Here is a 24,733-nt window from a genome sequence, read left to right as displayed (position 1 = left end):
CCCTACCAACAGATACTTTTATTCTGTTTTTGCCCATCAGATCACTCAGTAGTGTGTACTCGATATGATTTCTATTGTTCCTCGACCCTCTTCCTCCTGCTAGCTTAAACACAGTGGTCTCTCAATATAAAACTCTTCCAGTCCCACCAGTGGTGCACCTTTCAACAAGGGCTATTACTGAATACGCAGTAATGTAGCATTTAGTCTCTGACTATATGGTTTCAATTTGCTGACAGCTTCTGATGATGACTTAGAGTCATTACTGGTGTCTTGTTATATAATAAAGTCATGTTACTGCAGCCTATCGTAGCGTTCTTTTTGAGGAGCTACTCTTAATTGAGGGAGACTGTGAAATAAGAAAAAGGTGTTGGGGGAGTACTGGGTCCAAGCCTGATTTATGACTTGGTTGTTCTTACGTCTGTTTGAAAGTGTTTTATTTTTTTCCCCTCCTCCTGCAGTAGATTAGATTTGTATCCAAGCAGGCAATCTTCAAACTATTTTATATGAAGGCATTGGTAATGTTTTAGGCATCAGGACTGAAAAATACCCGCTTTTGCCTGACAATGGCCCACTGCGGTTTGAAACATTGTACAAGTAAAGCTGATTGGTAGCAAGATATATAGTGAAGGCATTCTCTTCCCTCTTGCCTTTAATCATCTTGAAACATTTTGTTCACCCCTCCTTTGTCTTCCTCCAGGTATTTGATGGATGGAGCAGAGTCAAGCTCGGAGAGCGAAATGGAAGGGGACGACCAGAGTGAAGAGGAAATCAACACAAAGGTAAATTTGTTTTTGAAGTGAGCCTATACAAAATAGGGGTGTGAATCTTCAAATTTGATTACGATTATCCTGTCAGCGATTCGATTTAATCCAATATCACGATGCGTCACCTCCTCAATATTAATATATATATTGCTACGAGTCAGATATATATATATGTATATGAACTCCCCTTTTTATTGTATCTGCTCTTAAAAAAGACACTTCCTGAATGTAGAGTCTGAACACAGCAGACAAAAGGCAAAAACTAAAAAAGCAGCGACTGGAAAATCAACAAGTAACACAGGGTTCATATGGGTGCTTGAAATCCTTGAAAATGCTTGAATTTTGATGTTGTGTTTTCAAGGTTTGAAAAGTGCTTACATTTTGGATAAAATGCTTGAAAATGCTTGAAATTGTAACTGTATTTCTTTCATGACAAATACCTATCTGACTGAATAGTTTGTTTATTAAATGGAGAAATAAAATGTTGGAGAGCTTAAAATGAAACCTGCTCTCTTGTGCATGTGTGACTGCGATCTGCCTGTCTGTTTCCATATGTGACTCCGCCCCCTGTACAGGTCCTATCCCCTGACCAATCGGCTATCCTAACCTTAACCACTCGAGGTAAAAAGCCTAACCCCAACCGAGCTGCTTCGTAGGGCGGGTCTTGGCGTGGCCATAGTGGGATTCGTAATATCGCTGGCAGGTTGTTGTTTTAATGAACGTTGGCTGGAAGATGAAAAATACAAATTATGGATTAAACGGGGACAAACCCCATGAATGCCTCTTGTAAAGTCTGCAAAAAAGACGTGCAGCCTTTCACAATGGGCGAGTCTGTGCTCTCGAGTCACATGAAGGGTAAGACATAGACTTTTCAAGTTAGCCAACTGAAGTAGCCTACTGTACATCCATCCATCTTCATCCGCTTATCCGGGGTCGGGTCGCGGGGGTAGCAGCTCCAGCAGGGGACCCCAAACTTCCCTTTCCCGGGCCACATTAACCAGCTCCGACTGGGGGATCCCGAGGCGTTCCCAGGCCAGGTTAGAGATATAATCCCTCCACCTAGTCCTGGGTCTCCCCCGAGGCCTCCTCCCAGCTGGACGTGCCTGGAACACCTCCCTAGGGAGGCGCCCAGGGGGCATCCTTACCAGATGCCCGAACCACCTCAACTGGCTCCTTTCGACGCAAAGGAGCAGCGGCTCTACTCCGAGCTCCTCACGGATAACTGAGCTTCTCACCCTATCTCTAAGGGAGACGCCAGCTACCCTCCTGAGGAAACCCATTTCGGCCGCTTGTACCCTGGATCTTGTTCTTTCGGTCATGACCCAGCCTTCATGACCATAGGTGAGGGTAGGAACAAAACTGACCGGTAGATTGAGAGCTTTGCCTTCTGGCTCAGCTCTTTTTCGTCACAACGGTGCGATAAATTGAATGTAATACCGCACCTGCTGTGCCGATTCTCCGACCAATCTCCCGCCTCCATTGTCCCCTCACTCGCGAACAAGACCCCAAGGTACTTGAACTCCTTCACTTGGGGTAAGGACTCATTCCCTACCTGGAGAAGGCACTCCATCGGTTTCCTGCTGAGAACCATGGCCTCCGATTTAGAGGTGCTGATCCTCATCCCAGCCGCTTCACACTCGGCTGCGAACCGATCCAGTGAGTGCTGAAGGTCACAGGCCGATGATGCCATCAGGACCACATCATCTGCAAAAGCAGCGATGAGATCCCCAGCCCACCGAACTGCAACCCCTCTCCACCCCGACTACGCCGATATCCTGTCCATAAATACTACAAACAGGATTGGTGACAGCTTTGTAGCCCTGGCGGAGGCCAACTCTCACCTGAAACGAGTCCGACTTACTGCCGAGAACCCGGACACAGCTTCGCTTTGGTCGTACAGAGATTGGATGGCCCTGAGAAGGGACCCTCACCCTGTACTCCCGCAGCACCTCCCACAGTATCTCCCGGGCACCCGGTCATACGCCTTCTCCAGATCCACAAAACACATGTAGACTGGTTGGGCATACTCCCAGGCTCCCTCCAGGATCCTTGCGAGAGTAAAGATCTGGTCCGTTGTTCCACGACCAGGACGGAATCCGCATTGTTCCTCTTCAACCTGAGATTCGACTATCGACCGAACCCTCCTTTCCAGCACCTTGGAGTAGACTTTACCGGGGAGGCTGAGAAGTGTGATACCCCTGTAATTGGCACACACCCTCTGGTCCCCCCTTTTTAAAAAAGGGGAACCACCACCCCGGTCTGCCACTCCTTAGGCACCGTCCCCAGACTTCCACGCAATGTTGAAGAGGCGTGTCAACCAAGACAACCCCTCCACACCCAGAGCTTTAAGCATTTCTGGACGGATCTCATCAATTCCTGGGGCTTTGCCACTGTGGAGTTGTTTAACTACCTCAGCAACCTCCACCAGGGAAATTGATGCCAATCCCCCTCATCCTCCAGCTCTGCCTCTACCATAGAGGGCGATAGTCGGATTTAGGAGTTCCTCAAAGTGCTCCTTCCACCGCCTCTATTACCTCCTCAGTTGAGGTCAACAGCGTCCCCATCCTTACTGTACACAGCTTGATGGTTCCCCGCTTCCCCCTCCTGAGGTGGCGAACGGTTTTCCAGAAGCACCTTGGTGCCGACCGAAAGTCCTTCTCCATGTCTTCTCCGAACTTCTCCCACACACGCTGCTTTGCCTCTTTCACGGCAGAGGCTGCAGCCCTTCGGGCCCTTCGGTACCTTGCAACTGCCTCCGGAGTCGCTCTGGGATAACATATCCCGAAAGACTCTTCTTCAGTCGGACGGCTTCCCTGACCACCGGTGTCCACCACGGTGTTCGTGGGTTACCGCCCCTTGAGGCACCTAAGACCCTAAGACCACAGCTCCTCACCGCAGCTTCAGCAATGGAAACTTTGAACATTGTCCACTCAGGTTCAATGCCCCCAGCCTCCACAGGGATGCACGAAAAGCTCCGCCGGAGGTGTGAGTTGAAAGTCTGTCGGACAGGGGCCTCCTCCAGACGTTCCCAATTTACCCGCACTACCCGCTTGGGCTTACCAGGTCTGTCCAGAGTCTTCCCCACCCCCTGACCCAACTCACCACCAGATGGTGATCGGTTGACAGCTCCGCCTCTCTTCACCCGAGTGTCCAAAACATATGGCCTCAGATCAGATGAAACGATTATAAAATCGATCATTGACCTTGGCCTAGGGTGCTCTGGTACCAAGTACACTTATGAGCATCCCTATGTTCGAACATGGTGTTCGTTATAGACAATCCATGACTAGCACAGAAGTCCAACAACAAACAACCACTCTGGTTTAGATCAGGGAGGCCGTTCCTCCCAATCACGCCTCCATGTGTCTCCATCATTACCCACGTGCGCGTTGAAGTCCCCCCCCAGCAGAACTATGGAGTCCCCGACTGGAGCCCCCATGCAGGACTCCACTCAAGGTCTCCAAGAAGGCCGAATACTCTGAACTCTTGTTTGGTGCATATGCACAAACAACAGTCAGAGTTTTCCCCCCACAACCCGCAGGCGTAGGGAGGCGACCCTCTCGTCCCACCGGGTTAAACTCCAACGTAGCGGCGCCAGCCGGGGGCTTGTGAGTATCCCCACACCCGCCCGGCGCTCACACCCTGGGCAACTCCGGAGAAGAAAAGAGTCCAACCCCTATCCAGGAGTATGGTTCCAGAACCAAGACTGTGCGTAGAGGTAAGCCCCACCAGATCTAACCGGTAGCGCTCCACCTCCCGCACAAGTTCCGGCTCCTTCCCCCACAGAGAGGTGACATTCCACGTCCCCAGAGCCAGCCTCTGCTGCCCGGGTCTGGTCCGTCGAGGCCCCTGACCTTCACTGCCACCCATGTGGCAGCGCACCCGACCCCAGCGGTTCCTCCCACAGGTGGTGGGCCCATGGGATGGAGGGATGTCCGCCACGTAGCTTTTTCGGGCTGTGCCCGACCGGGCTCCGTGACTGTACATGTTAGCGCCTATTTGTTTACGCTAGTAACTGCTAGCTAGGAATTCGCAGGCTAAGTGACTGAGAGGACTTGGTGTGATAATCTAATGTTAGTGTAACCGAGGGTTTCTTATACTGTCTAGTCTCAGGTTTGGCTGTCAAATAAAGACACGGGCTTCCAATGTTGGAACCAAGACGGCACCGCACGTCTCACTTTATTTAACCCCAACACAGTCAAACGTCAGAAAATACAACACTTTATCCACTTCGTTTTTCCCATCACAATAAAAACTCTGTTTACTGTAACTTCCTCTTAAGTCTCAACTGTGAGGTTACACAATAAAATACCTTACATTAGTATTGCATGTCCATTATGGCACGTTCATTTGTGGAATATACAGTGAACATAGCCAAAGCAACATCACAGTAACTGTAATGTTAACTACCTGCAAATTAAAACCTGCAAACGTTAGCCCAGTGCATAGCAACAGTCGTTGATTGCTGAACAGAAATCGTGTCAGATGGAGTGTCATACAATGATACAAGTAGCCTACTGTAAGGTTGAGGATGGCCTTATGCAATATTTACACTGCTCTATTCCAGTAGATAAATGTATATGTCTTGGCAATGAAATACATTTTTTTTCTTCTTTCAATTACATATTATAGGCTACGGCTGGGACGATTTGTCGACATCGATTACATAAATGCGTCGACACAAATAATTTGCGTCAATGCGTCGCGTTTCTTTAACTGTCTATGAGCGTCACTCACGTGTAAATCTAAAAATAGCAGGGTTTCCCGCAGCACTTTGCAGTTCAGGCGGCCGCCAGCCTGCCGCCTGAACTACGTCTGGTCAAAAAAATAAATAAAAAAGCATCTGAGCGCGTAAGCGCAAGCTCATCTGTCCTGTCTGCATATTGACAGACAGCGGAGCTTCGACACAGACACGTGCGCGCGCAGAGGTGCGGGAGAACTACGTCGGCTCTGCAGTTATGTTGAACTCCCAGAGAGTCACTGTAATGCTGATAAAGTGGTTTCAAGTGTTGTTACACTTTTCAAAACTTCACGCAGACAGCGTTTATTGCGATATGATATTAATGGCGAGCCGAAAGCGTTCGCGGTGACACTTCCTCCTGAGACATGCAGGCACAACAGTGGTTTCTGTGCCCTGGTGACTGACTGACAGCCTGAGGTTGTAAGGCAAGGCAACTTTATTTCTACAGCACCTTTCAGCAACAAGTCAATTCAGTTCCATTCCTTTGCACTTAAGTTAGTCCTCCATTAGTTCAATGTTGACAACAGGGCAGTCACCAAGTTTATTGTTAAAGGTTTGTGTCATTATGCAGTTTGCACTAAAAAGGCTTTGTTTTTTACATTCCTTTGCATTTTAGTTAGTTCATTTATAATATTTTGATAACTGTTTTGATTCACAACTAAGGTGGAAAATTAAAAGTTTTGTGTTTAATGAATTGTTGTTGATGTTGAAATGGATTTTAAGACAGCAAAGCAAATACAGGCTGCTCTTTTTGCACTTGCTCTGTTTACTTTAAGTTTTTATTTTTGTATTCCTCCTGAAAGTGACTTTATTTTGGCTTCAGGCTGCACTACAAATTCATTTTACTTGAACAGTGCAGTGTTCAACAAGTTTAATAAATAGAGATTTGAACCTTATTGAAATTTGTTTTGTGTAAATTGTTAATAACTGAGCAATGGGAAAATAATTGCTAATTGAAAAATGTATCGATAGATTAGTCGACTAATCGAAAAAATAATCGCTAGATTAATCGTTTAAAAAATAATCGTTTGGGACAGCCCTATTATAGGCTATTTATCAGACAGGTGCCTGTGCACTGTCAGTCTTCTGGGTTAAAATGGAATTACAGGTTGTTGTTGTTGTTGTTGTCTCAGATTTTGTTCAAACCATGTCTATCTATATCATATGTCCTGAAACCAAGGCCTGTCAAATATTTCTGTTCAAATGCTATGTCTTCATATTTTCAGCCCTTGAAATTACTTCAGTTTTACAGCCTGAAAATCACATTATCTGGGAAGCAATATTTGGACATTAATATAATGAAAAGTATTATTCATAGGCAGCCCAAACTTTGTATAAAACATGTCATATTGACATGTTTGTCTTCCACATGTCAATATGACTGAACCATTACAAGTTTGTACAACATGCCCTAGATTTGGAAAAAAGTGTGAAAAGACATTAAGGGTAGCATAAACTTTGAGCAAAATCTAAGAGGGTGCAGCAACTGTTTTCCTGGATTTAGTCTGATTTGACACAGAATTACCTAGCTGCATTCATTTGGCTCAAATCCTCCCACTCAGTGCTCCGTTTTTACATTGACTCAGGCAGATTAGATAGCAAGCAAAGTCTACTTAGACAGTGATACATTTAAAAAATAAAACTTGTGTTTTGCTTAAATATCTGATCCTTCTGCTATTACGAAACACAATTCTGGCTGTTTATAGCATTATCTCTTTTAATGTGATTAAAAACACTATATAATAATAGTAATAATAATTTTGACTATGTATTGGTATGTAATTCACGTGGTGTAAGGTGCTGGAAAAAGCTTTAAAATGGACATGAAAGTGCTTGAAAAGTGCTTGAATTTGACCTTGGAAAAGGTTTTACGAACCATAGGCGGAGTTTGACATTCGAGCCAGGGGGGGCAAAAAAAAAAAAAAATCATTGTAGCAGCTGAGACCTCTACCACTTGGGGAACACAGCACGAGCACATATGGACAAACATGCTAAATAAACATATATGTTTATTTTTAAAGCAGATTTTAAATTACATTGTAACAATTTAACAATCCGCCCTTATGATCCAATCCAATCCAATGACAGCACAGCTGTCTTGGAACACAATAGACAGACGGTGGCGGAATGCCCCGAACACTTAAGTTCAACTAAAATGTAACGGTGAACAATCAGTATTGGACCTCCAGTCTGTTGAGATGCCTCTCCAAACGCAGAAACGAAGCGCAATCACTCCATAAAACGTTAAGAAAAAAGATCCGTATTTTGCCGTAATCCAATGACACAGGAAAAAAAGTAATCCACAGCGATTAGTAGATCCACAAACAGAGTCCCGGTGTATCCAGCAAGGCCGATACGAGCGTCACATCCACCAGCCAGCTCCAAACAGGTGAATGAGACCTCTCCACTTCGCCGTTTAAACAAAGTGGAGTAAAACATAGGCTGTAAAAGTCCAAATCTACGCAAAACGCGCAATCAATTAGTAAGCTGACAGCAAATTTATATAGGCTATATGGCATTTAGGCAACCTTTATTGCAACGTTGGCACGGAAAGATGTCCAGACTAGTGCAACAGTAATTTTCGTTTTTTTTTTAATAAAGCGGTATATGAAATCAGATGTATTACCTACCACCATTTAGTTGTTTTGTGTTATTTGAAATATTTATAAAAGATCTGGTCATCAAACTCTGCGTATGGTACGAACCCTGTAACATCATCAGGCAATAATCCATTATGGTCTGCCACTGCATCGATGCAGAATCGTCCATGTCCGCATCGCGATGCATCAATGCAATGATAATTTTCAACGCCCCTAATACAAAATGATCTGATGAGTAATCTTTTTCCAGTTTGTAATAGTCGGTCAGTTTTAACGCTCTGTCCATGCTGTTTTTGCAGACTCCACCGAAGCAGGAGAGACAAGTGACCCTGAAAAAGACGCCAGAGAAGAGGACTGAAGATGATGAGTATGCCGGCTCCACTGATGTGGATGAACCACCAGGTTTGAATCAAACTGCTTTAATAGAAAGTCCCGCTGTGGAAAAAATGTAACTGAGCTTTACCCGATGCCTCATTTAAGATTCAGTCAGCATCAGCATTGCCACTTCAATGACTCCCCACTCTTTATTTCTTTGCGTACTACAGAAATTGCTGTTGGGCTAAAAGAGAAAGCACATTACTGTTATGAAAGTGGCTACAAGATGACAGCCATACACAGACTTAAATTGGGGTTTTTTAATTGACTTAAACACTTTGGGTTACGTACCAAAAACGCTCAATTAAAAGCTGGCATACAAATAATGCAAAGGTTCACTCTGTACGAACAAAAAAAAGTCCAGTCCCAAAAAGACTGGGTAGAAAGGGGAGGAAACTAAAAGTACAAATTCATACATCATTCCCACAGGATGATCTTTATCGGTTTAACAATACAGTCGTGCGATACTTGCATTCCCATCTGCCACAGCACAGAGAAATGCTAGGAGAATTATTAAAAATCAAAACCACCTGGGTAACGGCCTTTTCTCCCTGTTGATGTCGGGAAGAAGGTACCAGATACACCAGGCAGTACTGAGAGGCTCAGGACGAGCTTCTGACATCAGGCCACCAGAATCCTAGATGAGGCCACTGCCTAACCCCAAAATGCTACCGTCCTCCATGCGTCATACCACTCCAGGACCGCCCAAAGCGGAGCGTTTTGCCTGTCCGACTCGAGCTCGAGCCCTTCCATATTGCATAATTCATTGTATTGTTTTTATTAATTCCTTTTGTGCTTGTGTTTAGAAAGCCAGCCTTTGCCTCCACATTACCTCAGGGTCACTAACCACAAATAAACTGCAATGAATCAGAATGCAGTAAAATGCCATTTTTCAGTCACAGAGAAGATAGCGACAAACCATAAGGGTCACAGCCACAACCCTTGCTTACATTTTCAATGAATTGTGAGTGGCTGTGACTCATGGGAAGTGATTCATCCTAACTAAGTAGACAGAGAGGGTAGCACTCAATCTGAAGAGGACTGACAACATTGAGAGGGGCTATGGGACAGTGAAAGGGCCCAGGGATTAGACAAAAGGGATCACCTTTATGAAGCTCTTGGAAGTGGATGAGTTGACAATGCCAACGGTGAAAAGGACAAGAACAACATAAATACTGTAGATTCTGCTTCAGGTGGATGGATGAATGAATGCAAGATGCAATCACTGTGAAGGGACTTGTGCATGATTCTCATTTCTATGTTAATGCGAGGCCAGAAGTAGTGAGAAGTGCTAGGGTGCATAAGTGAGGTGACACAACAAACACTGACCCACCAAACGCACACGGAGACAGCTATTTAACCTGCTTGTCTTTTCCCCCTCAACAGCACGCATGTATGTTAATGGAAAGCATTTTTCTCTTTCTATATATCCATGTATTATGTAGAAAACATGATAGCAAGTTTAACCTCTTTCAAAAATATATAATGCAGATTTAATTGTTTGACTTTTGATTATCTTAGTTAGTTTTAAGATCAGGGCCAGAATGCAGTGATGGTAATTTAAAGGTACAAGGACCTTGTGTTAAGATTAACTTTAAATATATGAAACTTATCACGCATCATTTCCCGCAAGGCCTATTTCTAGCGTTAAAGAAAGTCAGCTTTTTAGGTTAATTGTACCATATTCACAAACACTGTTTGCTCGTGTATGCATTCACCATTCAACAAGGCAAATCCCACGTAGGTGTCACCTACTGTGGCAATAAAACCTTTTCTGATTGTGTGATGATTTCACAGGAGACGGTGATGATGAGTCTGCGGTGGACACGGAGGACGAGCTCCAGAGGTAAGCAAAACAAGTAATGGCAATGAGGCCGTTTGCAGTATTGATGTAGACGAGTTTGTTCTTCCGTGTAATTAAAGGTTGACTTGATTTCTGCTCTCTTGTTGCTCCATAAGTAACACAACCATCAGTTCATTTTAAAATCCGTAATTCCACTCTGACTTGAGCCGACTTTTGATTCACAATCGCACAATAATCACGGAGTGAGTTAGGGTTAGTGGGCTGCAGTTAAGCCGTGTAGGTTTCCCCAATAGGGTGATGTTTAAAAAAGCCCCCTGATTAAAATAAAAAGACAACCTTTGAAATCCTGATTAAATTGCAGAGGGATTTGGTTGGTTAGAGGGTCGTACTCCTGGACTGTTTACTCACAAAACTCTTTTAGAAATATTTGTTTGTGCTTTTACTAGAAGCACAAACAAATGTGTGAGATTTGTCAGGTGGTCACATAAAAGTGAGAGAGCGGTTTCTTCTTTTGAGAGGCTGACATGGGAACATGTAGCATTAAAGATCCAACGGGTCCTTTTCCTGTCCTTGTAATAGGGTGGAGAATGAGAGCAGACAGAAGAAAGCAGCAGCAGGAGGGAAGGTGATGAAACAGGAGGATCCATATGGGGGGTCGACAGATGAAAACACAGATGCCGAGGCTGAAGAGGATCACCCCATCCCTGAGCTACCAGGTATGTCTCTTTGTTCTGGTCTCCATGTCCTCCTGTCTCTTTTGTCTGTTCCTATCACAAGAACATGTCCTTCCTTACTCGTCCGACATTGCAAACACTGACAGAAAGTAATTGGATGGCTTTCTGCCTTTCAGGAACTCAACACGCAAACGTCAAAGTGTGTATTGTTTTTCTCTTTTTTCTTTGGTGTTTTTCTCTTTTCTCCTTTTTTTTTAAAAAAGTGCACCTATTATTACTCCTACATATTGTGTAGTCATCAGATGCACTCTTCTGCTTCTTTCTCTTCCCATGTTGTCATTTCTTTCAGACTTCCTGAAAGGAAAGCATTTTTTCCTCTACGGTAAATTCCCCAACAACGAGAGGCGCCTTCTGCTGAGATACATCATTGCCTTTAATGGGTGAGAGACTTTAATTGGTCATAGGAATAAGCTGTGAACATCTCTGCAGTACGTGTTTGTGTAAAAGAGTGTCGTCTTTGCTCCAGACTGATTGAGGACTACATGACAGAGAAGGTGCAGTTTGTGGTGACCAGTGAAGGGTGGCATGACTCCTTTGAAGACGTGAGTTGAGTCCTTGCTTCTTCTTCCACAAAAAATGATATCTAACACAAGCTTAAGAACATTGTACATTTCTGTTAATGTGCATTTGAGCATGTGTGCATGCATCATTTTATTTTCGCTTCCACAGACAATATTTTGTGAGAGTAATTGCTTCAGGAAATGTATCAAATTTTACAAACTTCACAGCTTAAAATCACAGCTGAAACAATTTAAACAGTTACTGCTTAAAAGAAAATGGCTCAAAGAAGTCCCTCACTTACTGATTAAGCAGTCGTTTTGCAAGGTATAATCAAATAAAAGCCTTTTGGCAAATTGGGAGTATTTTATCCTTCCTAGTGAAAATACAGCAGTGTTGGGACCAAGTGGATTTTTAATCTGTTTGAAATAGTGCGTCAGAATTGGTTTTCAGCCATTTCAGGGCCTTGTTAGCATGTGAATTTGCAGTTTTAGTTATACAATCGGAGCTTTCAGTCTTTCAAAGGCTTTATACCTCTTCCCATCTGTGCATTTTTAATGAAACAAGAACACTTGACGACATCTGTTCCTTTCGCTTTCACTCTCACTTCCATCACAGGCGCTGATGGAGAACGGCAATCTGAACTTTGTCAAACCTGCATGGATTTATGCAATCAATGAACGACAAAAGATACTGCCCTACCAACCCTACTCGGTCGTCCCCTGAACAACACACTGTATGAACACGCAAAGGTGTGCACAGACACACTAACACCTCATATCCTGACACGTTTTTTTTTTTCTCTTCCCTTTTCAGATTCACAGCTTCACTTACATTAAAGCAATAATAACCGATTTATATTTCATTAATACCTTTACACTTATTTTATACTTGCTATTCATGAAATGTTTTCAGTCAACAGAGATGTTCTCACCTTTCAGCCAAGATGGGGGAAAAAAGTGTCTTTAAATGGAGTCTATTTAGATGAATGTTAGGATAAGGTTTAGTTTAATATTATCTTTTTTTTTAATTTAAAGGTTGTTAGTTCTAGCTTGGCCAGAAAGAAACATTTTCATCACGAGTGTGCTGCTCAGTCACTTTATGAACCAAACACACACTCTGATTCAGGTCTTGTTTAAAATCCTTGGTTCCTGTGCTGCAGTTCGCTGCTGTTCACCTCGGCTACCCTTAGGCCCTGTCTGGAAATGAGTTATCACCCTGTCCTGAGTGCCAGCGGCACTGATAAGGCTCTGACTTATGTAAGCAGACAGACCAGTATGAGACCATCCCAAAGTCAGGTGAAAAGTGTAATTTATTTAAGGCTGCAGCCATCAACTGCAAAAAATCCAGACAACTCAATTCTACAAATCAAAAATGAATACTGAAAGACTGTCTTTCTCCTTTTATTTGAGGAAAAAGTGATGGATTTCTGTGTTTAAGTTTAATAAATCTGAGTTTGTGGTTTGGTTTTATCCATGTTTATTGAATTAATATTGCAAGAGATGGACTTGCTCGACAGATGTGAGGATGTAAAATGGACAGTAGTTTGTGTCACTCAAGATTTCCAAAATGCTTCTTAAGACGAAGAGATATCGGGCTTACAGTACTGTCTGTTTGCTTGTCCGAAGCAGCTTGTTGAAGTTCCTATCTTTAACTTTTTTTTGTTCTCATACTAAATAAAAAATAGATTTTTTTAATTAAAGGTATTGTTCTCATTTGTATTCATCAAACTGTCCTTGCACTTAGCTGCTCTCATCCCTTCCTATGCCTTCCTGTTTGTGTTTGCAGCTCGAGAGGCACTCCCTTCCTTTTCACTCCTTCTCTTATCTCGAGCCCCTTTCTGCTCTCTATCTAATACTTCTCGCCCTGTTTTGTGCCCGAAGCCACCAGGTCTTCTGCTCTTCAGTCAAGGGGATTAAAATGCTGGAATGTGGACGTGAGACAGGGAGAAGTGGAGGGGTGGTTACAGGGAGAGAGGCTGCAGGAAAGATGGAGAGGTTGGGATGCAGTAGCCAAGGATAAGACTATTTTATTGTGTCTTGTGTACTATAACAATACTATAACGTTATATTTTTACATATGTAGTTATAGTAATGTATTTTAGTATCTTTTCATATTCGTATTGTAATTTTTCTATTCTATATTTATGTTCTTGAATGTTGCAGTACTTTTCGTTATTTTTTATTGCCCTATTATATGTTTATTGTACACACCAAACAACAAGGCAAATGTCTTATATGTGAAAACCTACTTGGTAATTCTGATTCTGAAGGCAAATTCACATGCATACCAGCAAGTGTGAGGCATGTTAGTACCACTTACTGTGACCTCGTACCAGGCACTGATTTGCTTTTCATAATATGGAGAGAGCACGGTCAAATCCATTTAGGTCTGGAAGCAGGAAAATTTACAGCAGCTAACGGCATCATCCTAATACAATGTCATATTTCATTGAAATGCCCATCTGTTGTCAAGATGACAGAAAGGGTGGGCTGCTTTCAAAATGTCCCATATGACACGTCGACTTTGTTCAAACAGCACGATTTCCACCTTATTCCTGTCACCTTGATCTCTTCTAGTCAGATTTATTCTGTGCTCTTTGCATTTTTATGTCTCCTGTGAATCTTAGCAGTAACCTTGGCTGACTGCTAAGATAGCCAAACATTGTTTGACACTCTAGTTGTAATGTTCATTTGTGTGTGCGCAACTGATGGATGCTTTTCTTTATTATCAGATTGTAGTTCTTTAGTCATGTTTTCCCTTTCTTCTTTCTATGTTCTTCTGACAGTACAGACTTGGAGGGGATGAATACTTATGCAAAAATGTAATTTGTATTTTTGTACTTTAGATCATTTTTGTAGATCTGTTTTCACTTTGACCTTCAAGGCGTTTTTTGTTTTTTTTTACTGTCAGTTATTAAGTCTACTTTGATTAAATATTGTGAAAGGAACAGTTAGCTAGGGTATAATACTTTTAATAGGCACTGTACAGACGACCCCCCACCCCACCCCCCAGTCCAGTTTGTAATAAATTGGAGAATGAGGTGTTTAAAATGATGCGTTTTTGAAAATGAAACACAAAACTAAATCATGCAATGCACATTAAACATCTTTAATACATCAAAAGACAAAAATGTGCATTCCCATTTCGATGCAAAGTATTTTAGGATTGCTTGTGTCATGATTAACACTTACTGAAGGTTGGAGAATATCCACACTTTATTTGACCAGAGGTTGAAGAAGTACTAAGATCTCCAGAAAAACTCTGTTACAAATAAAACTCATCCTTTCAAAAATGTACTTCAGTTAAAATACAAAAGTATTATCATTGAAATATACTTAAAATACCAAAGATATAGAGGACTGATTATGCAGAATGGCCAATTTCAGTATCATATATACAGTATATTGTAATTATTGAGTATTGTATCACTTTAAGGTCAAGTTTAGGTTGATTTTATATAGCACATTTAAAACAATCACAGTTGACCAAAGTGCTGTAAATATCAACTTTAATCTTGCAGCTGGTAAAGGTGGAGCTTATTTTTATACTACTACTTTTTACACTGCTGGGTAGTTTAATCTATAATAATACATAATGTATTTGTTTCTTGTATTTTGTATTAATCAGAATCTTTGAAGTAACTAAGACTTTAAAATAAGTGGAGTGGAATAAAAAGTACAAGTATCTGAAATGCAGTGAAGTAGAAGTGTAGAGTACCATAAAACTGAGTACAGGTAAGTACTATGGTATCAAAATTGTAAAAGTACATTTGTTGAGTAAATGTAGTCCTACATGGTTACTTTCCATCACTGTTATTTACCACATCCGTTTGGTCGTAATTGGTTTTATCAGGACATGTCAGTTAAAGCGGCATTAACTTGAAGACATTGTCTTCATCAGTAAATGTTGATATGTAGTCAGGCTGACGTTCCCTGTTCATTCTCATCAATTGCTTTCTAGACAACGGCTTTGTTCTCTTGTTGAAGATCTTTTCTATTTTGATCAAAGTTTATTTTCGATTCAGGTTTTCCTTTTGGCCCCAGCAGCTACCCCTGATAATAGGCATTGCCAGCTTGAAGGATGGTGCCGCTGAGATTTGTTTTTATGATTTATTGTTTGTTATGACATCTGTGACAGATTTCTTGCATGGTGTCTTGAAATCAGTTTTTCCATATGGACTTATTTACTTGTGTTTAACTCCAAATGGCATAACATCTGTGGAGCTTTTTTCTTTTAGATTTACCACTAAAGGTAATCTAACAGTAAATGAAAAACTGACAACACATCATGCAATTGCATCAGGGCATTAATATCAGTCAATGGTTTTGCATTTTGAAGACATATATTGTGTGTCCATAAAGGGGTAGTTTTATGATTAAAGCTGGATTCATTTTGAGGTAAGCCTGACTAAAAAAATGCCATCATACCCCAATACACTTTTTAACTGGAAGTTAATTTGAAATGGAGGCTACTAATTGAACACTGTCTCTATTTTACCTACAGTATCATTAGTGCTGAAATACAAGGTTGTTTCCTGGAACCTTAATCCTTAGGTCTTGTAATATATAAAACTTTTTTTTGAAAGTCACAGTACCATTAGATTAATTTATGCCTGTTAAAGGAATAGTTAGACATTTTTGGAAGTAATGTTACGCGGCTTACGCCTATTTGCTTTCTGGCAGAGATTAAACTCAAGTTTGTTACCATTTGTTAAAAATATAAGTCTTACATTACAGCAACAGCAACCGGCTAGCTTAGCACAATGACTGAAAATGGGGGTAATAAGCTCCATCCCAAACAAAATCCACCTATCGGCTACTCTAAAGTTAATTAAATAAAACATATCCAGTGTCCCAAATTCCCCATACAATGTCCTTAATTATGAACCTGTAAAATCACCTGTTTAACAGGTGTTTTATAGTAATTAATGTGCGCGTGACAAGTGACCCCCAACTCTCAAAACTCGTTTTATGAACACTACGGCTGTTGGTAATCTTCTCATCTAGCTAACTGTCATCCAGAAAGCAAATAAGCAAAACATTTCCTAAAATGTCGAACTATTTTTTTTTTTTTTTTAAGCATGAACGTGAAAAAATAAATCTCAGCCAATAGCATTACAGCATTTCTACGGCGCGAGAGCAGCTGTCCTGAGGATTTTTTTTTCTTCTTCTTCTTCAAGTAGCCTATAAACAACCGAAACTCTGCGTGATCAGATCCTCCCCATTTCTTCTCCTCCAACTATTTCTGTCCGTCCACCTTCCTCTATGGCTCGTGTCAGACCCCCGCCGCGCTGACCCCCCTGCTCTACTGCCGACCATCGACACGAGAGGAGCGGGGACTGAACGAGGGTCTGTTTTTATGTGTGCTCACACCGTACGCTGACTGACTGAGTTCAAGGTGGGAGCTTCGGCCGTAAATTGTTAGATAAGATGCTGCAGCCTGACAGCCAATTTGTCGCCCGGTGTTGTTCCTGAGAGGACAGGACAGCGGACCTGAATGTGAGCAGCTCTGCCGGGAGAGGGTAAGTGATTTTAATTAAAAACGGTTATAAAACAGAGTTGTATTGCTATGTGGGACCTGTGACGATTTAAATTAAACTCGGAGCACATTTAGCCTATTCTCTTTCTGTGGGGGAACTTGCTGCTGTGAATTTTAAACGTTTTAATGAGGGGATTTGTTGTACTTGTTCCTCGTGGTGTGGAAGTATTGACAAGTTTCTGCTCGAGCAAAACAAAAAACTGGCAACGACATCGATTGTGTAGGCTATTTGGGTATTTCACTTAAGATTTTTGAAACAATGTAGCTTTCATTTGAGCATTAAAGAACAGGTCATGTAGTAGATAGGTAGGAACAAGGCTCCCTTAGTTTAAAAACACAATTCCTATGGAGACAGTTTACAATTTATAGTTTATTAAAGATGTCAGTGACAAATTGTATAAACCATAAAAAATGGACATATAGGTTTAAGGCTCAAACCAACCAAAGCTGAAAGACAATAAATAGGCCTACATAGCCTATAAATGAAACCATATATGAAACAACACAAATACATATTCTACAAGAAAACTGATATAAACAACATAGCATATGGACCATGGATAAAAAATAAATAAATAAATATATATATATATATATATATATATAAAAAATGTAAATACACAATGATCTAATTGACACATGATACAGACTAAGGTGAATATGAGTGCATATATTTTCTGGCTATGTGCAGAGAAGGTGACTCCATATGGGTCATCATGTTTATTATTAGACCCATGAAACAAAACCTCTATGTACAGGCTCATGTATTTCAACTCTCTCCCTCAAATTCCTCAAAAGTTTGAATGTCATTACTCGCCTTGATCCGATTATGTTCCTGTATAGATGCTTTAAATGTCCGTAATCCCTTTTGCACAAACTGCCACATAACTCTTAAGCATTTTCAAATTTTTTATTTTGAGGATAGTGTACATCACACAAGGCTCAGACGTAATGATGCCTTGATGAAATAAAATTATCTTGCCTACGTTTGGGTTGAAGAAACATAATATAATGCCTTTTTATGAAGTTCTCATTTGTGGTACCCTCTGGTGGCAAAAAGGCTGCAGAGTGCATAATGACGCTCAGTTAAAGGAAACATAATGAAATGCCCTGAATAGACTGAATAGACTGGGATTTAAAAGGGCAAAATGAACTTATTTGGCAGTGAGACATGTGCTATCAGTGTGTTAATAGCAGCCAACCCTAATAATACAGACATTTTAAATGTTAATACCATCTGTGTTATGTGACAAATTATTTCTTTAAATAATCCTTTTGAATCTGCATGACATTCTTCCATAGCAAATAGGGAGAGTCACACTGTTTTGTTGTGATCTTGTGTTTATTTTGTGTGGTGGTTTAATTTCAAGTCTCTGCACATTAGCCACACATCACTTGGAACTGTCTTCCGAAAGCTGCAGTCTCTCATTTTAAATAAATGATGGAGACGATGCAAAAATTGCTTTTGAATAAAAGATGTTTTTGGTTGGTTCAGAGCGTTGCCCCCGAGTGGAGGGGCGTTTCTCAGTCTGTGTTCTTCTATTGATTTGTGTTCTTGTGTCCCTGTGAAACGTCATCTTGTGTTGCCAAAGTACTGTCCCAATACACAAGTTCGCATTTCACCAAGAACAGTTAAGATCCCGGAAATGTTCTTGACACGCCCATTTTACCGAGGATGCATTGGTTGGTAACTTGTATGAACTTCGCAGCACCCGTATCCCAGCATTCATTTCGGCATTCAATGATGGTCTGGTTTCCGGTACATAGACAGCCCAAAAACGCCATCTTATTCATCACTAAATTCACTTCTAAGAACATTTTAGGCGAGAAATGAACGGTTTAGATTTCGAATATAGGCAGTCTTGTGCAAATCCTTGCCGAATTGACAATTTGCTCCAGAGTTTTTGGAGCTCCATGAAGTGAGGCGGCCGCCAGCTTGCGCCTGCAGGGGCCGCTAGCTCGTCGCTCGGATAGTCACGCTCAGAGACCCTGCTGGAAGCCGGAGGTCTTTTAGACCGGTCCCGTAAATAAGAGGCTTTTATTTTGCCGTTGACGGATCGTTTGTTTAAATATCACAATACATGTCCATCATAAGATTAACGGGAACCTGTGGTTAACTGTCTTTTCGGAGTTAAACTCCACAAGCAAGCACACACACACACACACACACACACCCCGCAGCTTCACACACACACACACACACACACACACACACACACACAGAGACACACAGCGCAGCAGGCAGAGGCGGGGAGAGAGATATACCCGTTTCTCTTCTCTTTTCTCTTCCCGATTTAGTATTTAGTTCATATTTGTTTGGTGTATTTGTTTTCTGATTTATTAGAGTTGAGTTTCAGTCGGTATGATAAATGAACAGTTGTACATAAAGTGGTAACATGCTATGACATGTTATGTAGACTAAAGGGGAGACACCAAGCTTTATAATTTGAATTGCTAATTTCCATCTCCCTGGGCATATACAGTGCACTACAATAATATAGAAATGATCACGATCATGAACACATAGGACAGACTAGTGCATAGGCATACTTATTTTTTTATTTAAACTGACTTAAACTTATACACTAATAATAGTATGGATTGCGTTCCACTCTTTTGAATAAGTAAGGGGTGTTTGAGCTAAACCATAAACAATAAAATTAAAGCTCAATAAGTTTTATTTTTCAATATTATTGCAATAGTTGTAGCATTATGAGGTTTTCTTGTCCGGAGATTGTTTTAATACAAAGTGGTTATATTGCTGTGGTTTTTATTTCTAGCTGTTATTTTGGAGCACTGCAGGTAGCCTCTGTGCTGGGGGTGTTGAGCAATAACAGGAAGAACGCATCGTCTCAAACTCTTAACAGTGTTTTCTGTGCTTGTGAACTTGCGAGTTCATTCTTCCAGGTACAACCAGCAAGAACACAAGTCTGTTCTTTGCATTCTTGGTATTGGGAAACGCCCAAGGTCTCCTCGCGGACTCTGTGTTGAAAGGATTCTGTTAATCGATCAAGAAGAGATTGTGTTGCTTTTTTTTAAGTTATTAAAAGGGAACATTTTTGATGTCACAGTGGATCCTCACTCCCTCTTTGCATTCCTTGGGGCCTTATTTAATCTCTGATCATTTCATGTGAAGGTGTGACTTTCCTTTCTGTCTCCCCTTCTCACTCACTAACACTAGGTCAAGTAGCCTACTGTTTGTGCAGTATGAGGTGTCACAAATCACAGCGTAAGTCATTTAATCATAAGTGGTGCCTTGGCTCTGCACAGGCTGCTCATTGTAAGTATAGTAGCTTACCGCATGTAAGCTCCAGTTTTAGAAGAGCACAGGTATAAAAAAAACACATAGTGGTAATTAAGCAGCTGTAGTTCTGATTAGCTGCTTGTGATCCAAATCTCCAATATAAAAATGCAGTCATGAGGCGACGCCCCTGTCCTTAATTGCTTGGTTGATTGCTCTACAAAAAAAGCTGCATTGCCATCTTTCGGGGGATAAAAACAAACTTGTGATCACTTGTGAATTTCTCTGCGTTGTGTAACTAAATATACAGCCCTGTAATTTTATTTCTTTTCAAGACTTGTTGCTCGGCAAATAAAAAAAGGGTAACGAGGTGTTCTTGGAGTGATTGAGAGTAGAACTGGGGGTGGAGAAGTAAGAGACAACATAAAAAATTTCTGCCCTAAACCCACCAGAGAGATGATTATGCTGCAGCTGAACATCCATATCATTCCTAGTGGCCGCAACTGATTCCTGCCTCTCAGTGAAGGAAATGAAAGATGCACTGCAGACCAGCTCATTGCCTTAGTGGAGCTGTGGCAAAATTTGAAGGAGTCTTGTGTTGTTCATTTATTTTCCAGTGGTGTTAGGGGCAGACAAGGCCAAGGATGTAATAGACCTGTCAAGTGTGGAGAGGAGCTACAGAGAAGGAGAAACAGGAGATTAGACAGGAAAAGGAGATAAGAGGAAAAGATGAAGGGATGAAGGCTGGTGGATGTTACTGAAGGGAGATTTAGGACAGAAAGGGAATGAGTTCATAATAAAAAAACAAAATAAGACAGGAAACTGTAATGTAGTCACACAAAAAGAGAAGACTAGCTTGTCCCTTGCAGAGAAAATAAGAGATTACTTTTTAATATTAAAAAGAAAAACATAACATATTATCAAATCCAGCATCATAGTTTTGGGGTTTTCTATTCAATTTGGGATAGTGTGCACAGTGTTTACAAACTTTAATTTGCAGACTTGCACATTAGTTTTGTCCAGGAGTGCACAATATGGAAAAAAGATTTTCTAACAAAGACTTGTTTCAGTATGCATCTTACCCCATGCATTTTTAAATGTGTGGCCCAGAATAAGAAATGATGGAGCAGAGGCACAGCCTGAGGCAGTGATGGGTGCAAGATGAATTAAAAAGGGTAAATTGACTGTTGAATCAGCTCATTGTTTGAAGGCAAAGGGCATCATGTAAAGAGCAAAATGAAAATATGAGTTGTGACTTGTGTTTCTCTCACAAAGTCAACAGTAATACCTGCTGCAGTAATGCCAAATATTGACATAAAGACTGAGATATGTATCACTTTTAGGGATTTCTTAAATCAAAGATGAGTAGAATAATATTTGTTTAATTAAGTAGCTGTGTTTTCCATTTTGCTTTTTTATATGTCACAACTTTAATCTCCAAACACGTCATCTCTTCAGGTTTTTTTTCTGAATATACAAAACACATCGCTTTTGCATGCAACCTTATTTTCTCACCATATTTTGTATCTCCCTCCTTGAATTCCTTTGTGATGTTATGTCTCTCTGTAGCTCAGACCTTTGCTTTACTCATAATGAATGTGCAACAGCGCCAAAGGAATTGCATGAGAATAGCTGCTTTAATTACGCTGCAACATTTTGTAGCTCGCAAAACATCTGGGCTGTCTCAATTTGTTGCCTGTTGCTCAAACAAAACAGTCTCATAAAACTTTGATAAATGAGCTCTGAAATGCAGATGAAATATTGTGGACATGCTCCTGTAGTACAAATTGTACACAAACATATTTCATTTTTAGCTGTTCCTTACAGGTGCTCTAAGCGATGTTGGGTAACCACACTTCTTGTTGCGGTTCAAAGTATTTTCAAACAAAACAAGGCTAGCTCGCCTCTCCCTCCTCCTCATCCCGTCCCCTCCCTTCCGTGCTTCCACGAACTAACCCCACCACCCCCACCCCCAAATCCTTCTTGTCAGTTATTGGCTGGAACACTCTTTGTTATGTTTCGTGGTGCAGGTTGGCACAATTTTGTTTTTAGCCTAAAAAACGCGTGACATCGCTTAGAGCACCTTTTAACTGCTATGTAAAAAAAGTAAGTTCAGTTGGGAAACTTGTACTTGGATTAGGCTTAGTCAAGTAAAACAATCTTTCATTAGCGCAACGCTTCGTTGGTAACAAAGAACTAATATCCAGCCCAGCCGCCATACTCTGACTTTCCACTACATTACCTCACTGAGAAAGTTGTCTATTTGGACATTTACATTTTAACACATTAGGCTCATTCCACAAAGGTTTGGGAGCGTCGGCACTGCGTCCAAGCATCGCTCATCCATATTACTTATAACTTTCTTTTCCTTATGCATGTACGGAATAAATGACATTTTTGGTGATTGAACATATGAAATCAAAGTAGAAGCCAGTCAGAGAAATTGTCAAGCTTGCAGTAAGTCAGTAATGCAGTCCGACACAGCAAAGCAACTTCTTAAGCACCCTTCTCAAGTGTGTCCTTACAGGGATGCAATCTCATAAAACATGACCTTAAGAATGTTAGAAAATGAAATGGCATGTGTAGCCCTGACTTCAGGGACAGTTTAAGACTTGTATACGCAGTAATGCAGCTTTACTGTGGTGGCCATGTATGAAATTAAATTGAGTTCGCAGAGCAGGGCTCATTGCACAAAGGAAACCAATAAACTGATGTTTATGAGGGTCTTCACCTTATGAGCAATAAAAACTGCATGGCGTTATGTAGTTGGACATACAGCAAGTGCTCTGAGTCAAACAGGGTTACCTGTTTATAATTAGAGCCTCTTAAAATGCTTACTTGCCATTCTGCTGGCGTATTGCAAGTGGAAATAATGTTTTTTGGGATATTAGGGCTGGGCAATATATCGATGATGTCTCAATATCATATGATGGACTCAACATTGTTTTTGATTTTGAAGAAGACTGTTCCATTATTTGCCTTCAACCGCTTAGTCATTATATTTATATTACTGATGATTCTTCATCTAAAATGGAATTATGAAAATATTTTGTCAAAGCGGCGATTGTCAAACCTACAGTTTCACCTTAATATCGACATTGAGGTGTTTGGTCAAGAATATCGTGAAATCAGATTTTCTCCATATCGCCCAGCCCTAGGTGGCATTCATTAGCAACACAATCGGTGTGTAAAAATGTTTAATCATCTCTTGTAAAGTTTCACAATACAGCTGCTGTCATTGTCTTTTTCATTTGACAGTCCTTTCAGAAAAATGCGGAGTTTTTTTGTGATTGTTGCGGGCAAAAATGTCAGCTTTTCGATGATGTTCATGTTGTGTAATTACGTCACTTCATAACGTTCTAATCTCTTTTATGGAATTAAGATGCTGTAAAACAGACCAGCAAGTTCTTATACTTAAACAATACAATAGGTAATTTTTCAATGCTTTATAAAACGGATCATTTAACTGACAACAGACAGAACTAACAGTTCATATGAACATTTTCTGATCTGACACCTATATGGTAAACTCATGTTAATGGACATTATCACTGAATTTGAGCCTCAGCATTCCCTACAATGTATTATTATTTTGTCCTTGAACAGAGCTAATGTATTTTAGAGGATGTGCTACAGTCATTTGAATAGAACAGTAGCAGCTTTCTCATATGTCTAGAAGGATGAAAAGAATGAGCACAACCAAGGACGTCTTTGAGGAATTATAGGGAGGAATCATTTCATCTTTCCTTTTTTTTTCAAAGGCTGTTAAATAATGCAACATCCATATTGTTGAGACATGACAGTTTTTTTGTTCTTAGGACAGTATTGTTACAATGAGACAGTTTCAGTCCATGCATCAATCCAGCATTTTAAAGTTTGACCGTAGATGTTCATGCCACCTCAATGTGTAGCATCTGACGATTGCAAACACAGCTGAAGACAGCTGGTGCTCCGCATTATTCAGCTTCTTCTTCAGTTTGCTTACTGTGTTATGGTTCCATTTGTAATAAAAGAAAGGTATTACTTTGTTAACAAAACTACACTAGTTTGGAATCAACTGTTATATTTATGTTTTTCTTCTTTCCTTCAACACTAGCTATTTCACAGAGATAAAAAGTAAAATACAGACACCAAATGTATTATTTACATTTGGAATAGTTTTACTCCCAAAAGAAGAACAATGAAATTATTCAAACTTCCATGTAGTGAATGTCCCTATAGTGTTGCACGACATGAGAGAATACTGTTGGAACTTTGATATGAATTTGTTTTCCACTCCAGAAAAGCGTATGTGACCCTAGATCCTGATTGAACAACTGGGCAAGGGGGCTCTAAATAACTAGTTTGTCCGTTTTTTTTGGGCCCTATGCAGTCTACTCAGTGGTTAGATTGAATAGGTTTAAACTGTGGTTTGTCAGTCCATAGTATGTTCAGC

At 40.9% G+C, this 24,733-nt stretch overlaps 1 protein-coding gene across 2 annotated transcripts in view; it reads left to right on the top strand.

Annotated features, from left to right (window-relative positions):
- xrcc1 (X-ray repair complementing defective repair in Chinese hamster cells 1) overlaps positions 1 to 14,640 on the top strand; it is a 29,326-nt gene extending 14,686 nt beyond the window's left edge. Inside the window, exons 11-18 of one of the 2 annotated variants that reach the window (XM_078252345.1) lie at positions 698 to 779; positions 8,405 to 8,507; positions 10,278 to 10,326; positions 10,864 to 11,000; positions 11,308 to 11,398; positions 11,485 to 11,560; positions 12,135 to 12,268; positions 13,305 to 14,640. In XM_078252345.1, the coding sequence (XP_078108471.1) occupies positions 698 to 779; positions 8,405 to 8,507; positions 10,278 to 10,326; positions 10,864 to 11,000; positions 11,308 to 11,398; positions 11,485 to 11,560; positions 12,135 to 12,242 (646 nt within the window). In that variant the 3' untranslated portion in view covers positions 12,243 to 12,268; positions 13,305 to 14,640. Of the gene's footprint in view, positions 1 to 697; positions 780 to 8,404; positions 8,508 to 10,277; positions 10,327 to 10,863; positions 11,001 to 11,307; positions 11,399 to 11,484; positions 11,561 to 12,134; positions 13,219 to 13,304 lie in introns of those variants that run through there. The other variant, XM_078252344.1, reaches the window with a different exon arrangement.
- The last annotated feature ends 10,093 nt before the right edge of the window (positions 14,641 to 24,733 follow it).

Source organism: Sander vitreus, chromosome 6 (assembly GCF_031162955.1).
Source record: "Sander vitreus isolate 19-12246 chromosome 6, sanVit1, whole genome shotgun sequence".
NCBI classification, from domain to species: Eukaryota; Metazoa; Chordata; class Actinopteri; order Perciformes; family Percidae; genus Sander; species Sander vitreus.
Note: the sequence above shows the minus strand (reverse complement) of the source record. Positions and strands in the feature narration are given on the sequence as shown.